The sequence below is a fragment of the Dendroctonus ponderosae genome, unplaced genomic scaffold, assembly GCF_020466585.1.
Source record: "Dendroctonus ponderosae isolate FM_Combo_2020 unplaced genomic scaffold, Dpon_F_20191213v2 Dpon_F_20191213_4, whole genome shotgun sequence".
Taxonomy (NCBI): domain Eukaryota; kingdom Metazoa; phylum Arthropoda; class Insecta; order Coleoptera; family Curculionidae; genus Dendroctonus; species Dendroctonus ponderosae.
This window is the reverse complement of record NW_026018611.1, coordinates 11567711-11569158: the sequence shown is the minus strand read 5'-3', so window position 1 is coordinate 11569158 and position 1448 is coordinate 11567711. Positions and strand designations below refer to the sequence as shown.

At 42.2% G+C, this 1448-nt stretch overlaps 1 protein-coding gene across 1 annotated transcript in view; it reads right to left on the bottom strand.

The window, feature by feature from the left end:
- LOC125504206 (cytoplasmic dynein 2 heavy chain 1-like) overlaps positions 1-1442 on the bottom strand; it is a gene marked incomplete in the record, with an annotated part of 6919 nt that extends 5477 nt beyond the window's left edge. Inside the window, 6 exon segments of the mRNA XM_048665858.1 lie at positions 1-143; positions 204-366; positions 422-587; positions 651-873; positions 924-1147; positions 1202-1442. Of these exon segments, the coding sequence (XP_048521815.1) occupies positions 1-143; positions 204-366; positions 422-587; positions 651-873; positions 924-1147; positions 1202-1442 (1160 nt within the window).
- Between the last annotated feature and the right edge of the window lie 6 nt (positions 1443-1448).

Below are 1448 nucleotides of genomic sequence, written 5' to 3'. Positions count from 1 at the left end.
GCACCTTTGATAGTGTTGCTTATCATATCTAAGGCCGAGTTTGCTTTCGACTGTTTTTCCGCCAGTTTCTCCTGCTGTTCGGCTGCTTTGTGCTTCAGCTCGCTCACTAAATTTTTCGCGTCAGTTAATTTCAAAATTCCACTCTAAAACAGCCGACTTTTTAAAGTAATCAGGTCTATTTGGTTTGGGAATTATCCATCTACCTCTAGCTTGGTAATTCTGGAATTAATAGACGATTCATTTTCTTTGTAAACTGAGTAGCACAACTTCACCATGCAGATGTATCTGGTTGGTGTTACACTGGGCAAAGATTTGTAGATTTGTTCAAAAGTGCTCGTGGAGTAATTGGCGTCGATTCCACCCAGCCTAAAAATTGAAGAAATAATAAACCAATCCTTCACTATACGCATGTTTCATTCACTGATGAATTAGCTTCTGGGGGAAGCTTTTTATCGTTTCGCCGCTCCACTTTTCTATCCAGACCAGCCCACTATTTTGGGACAAAGCTGGACACTTCACAATTATATCGCGAAGACCCTCACTGTCCTGATCCAGGCAAATAAAAACATGCAGATGTTTTTTGATATCTGGAAACGATTGATTTTTGTTACGCCGAAAGCTTGATCCAATTGTCAGCTAATAAATCTCACTAGTGGCAAAGTATTGGTTCAAATCTCCTTCAAAATTATCACTATCCAGCTTGTCCTTCAACCCTTTAACCAAGGAATCCATCTCAATGTCCGAATAGAGATCCGGAGCCTCGCCTGCACTCATCAACAAATTTATTATGGTCATGTTCAGCTGAGTGCAGAAAACATAATCTTCCAGTATCAAAAGAACGTCTTCGCACTCTAAGCCTGCATATTGGACTGCCTGTAATGAATTTATTAAACAGATGACTGGAATGGTGAGTTGAAACTGACCAGTTTGAGGTCGTTTGGGAACAGTGGAGGACTTCCACTGCACGGATGAATGATTCTCTTGGAAAGAAGGGCTGAGCTGATTTTTATGGCAGTTTTGCGCCCAAGGCCTGATTTTCCAAGCAGCACCAAGTTGTACTGTGGAATAAGCGCAGCTCTTGTTACGGCGGCAGTGAGCGATAGGATTTCGTCGTTAATTATTGTGTCCAGGTCCTGGCTTTCCTTTCCTGGAATCGCCGAAATCATCAGCTATTCTCAATGAAGTTGAGACTGTTGCCTACCAAACTGGACTATTCCACGCTGGACTTCCATTTCCCAATTTTTCTTGGAGAGTTTCTCGAAAACTGTGGCTTTATTTAAGGCTTCGCCTCTTGAAACATAGTAGTGCCTAGAGGCTTGATCTGCGATATTTTCCAGGTCCCAATCGGCTTTTATTGAATCATTCAAAATATTTAGCAGAGTCTGTTTTTGCTCCACCCGCGCCAGTCGGTCGCTGAAAATTTTCAATGCTTCATAGCACATGGCCTG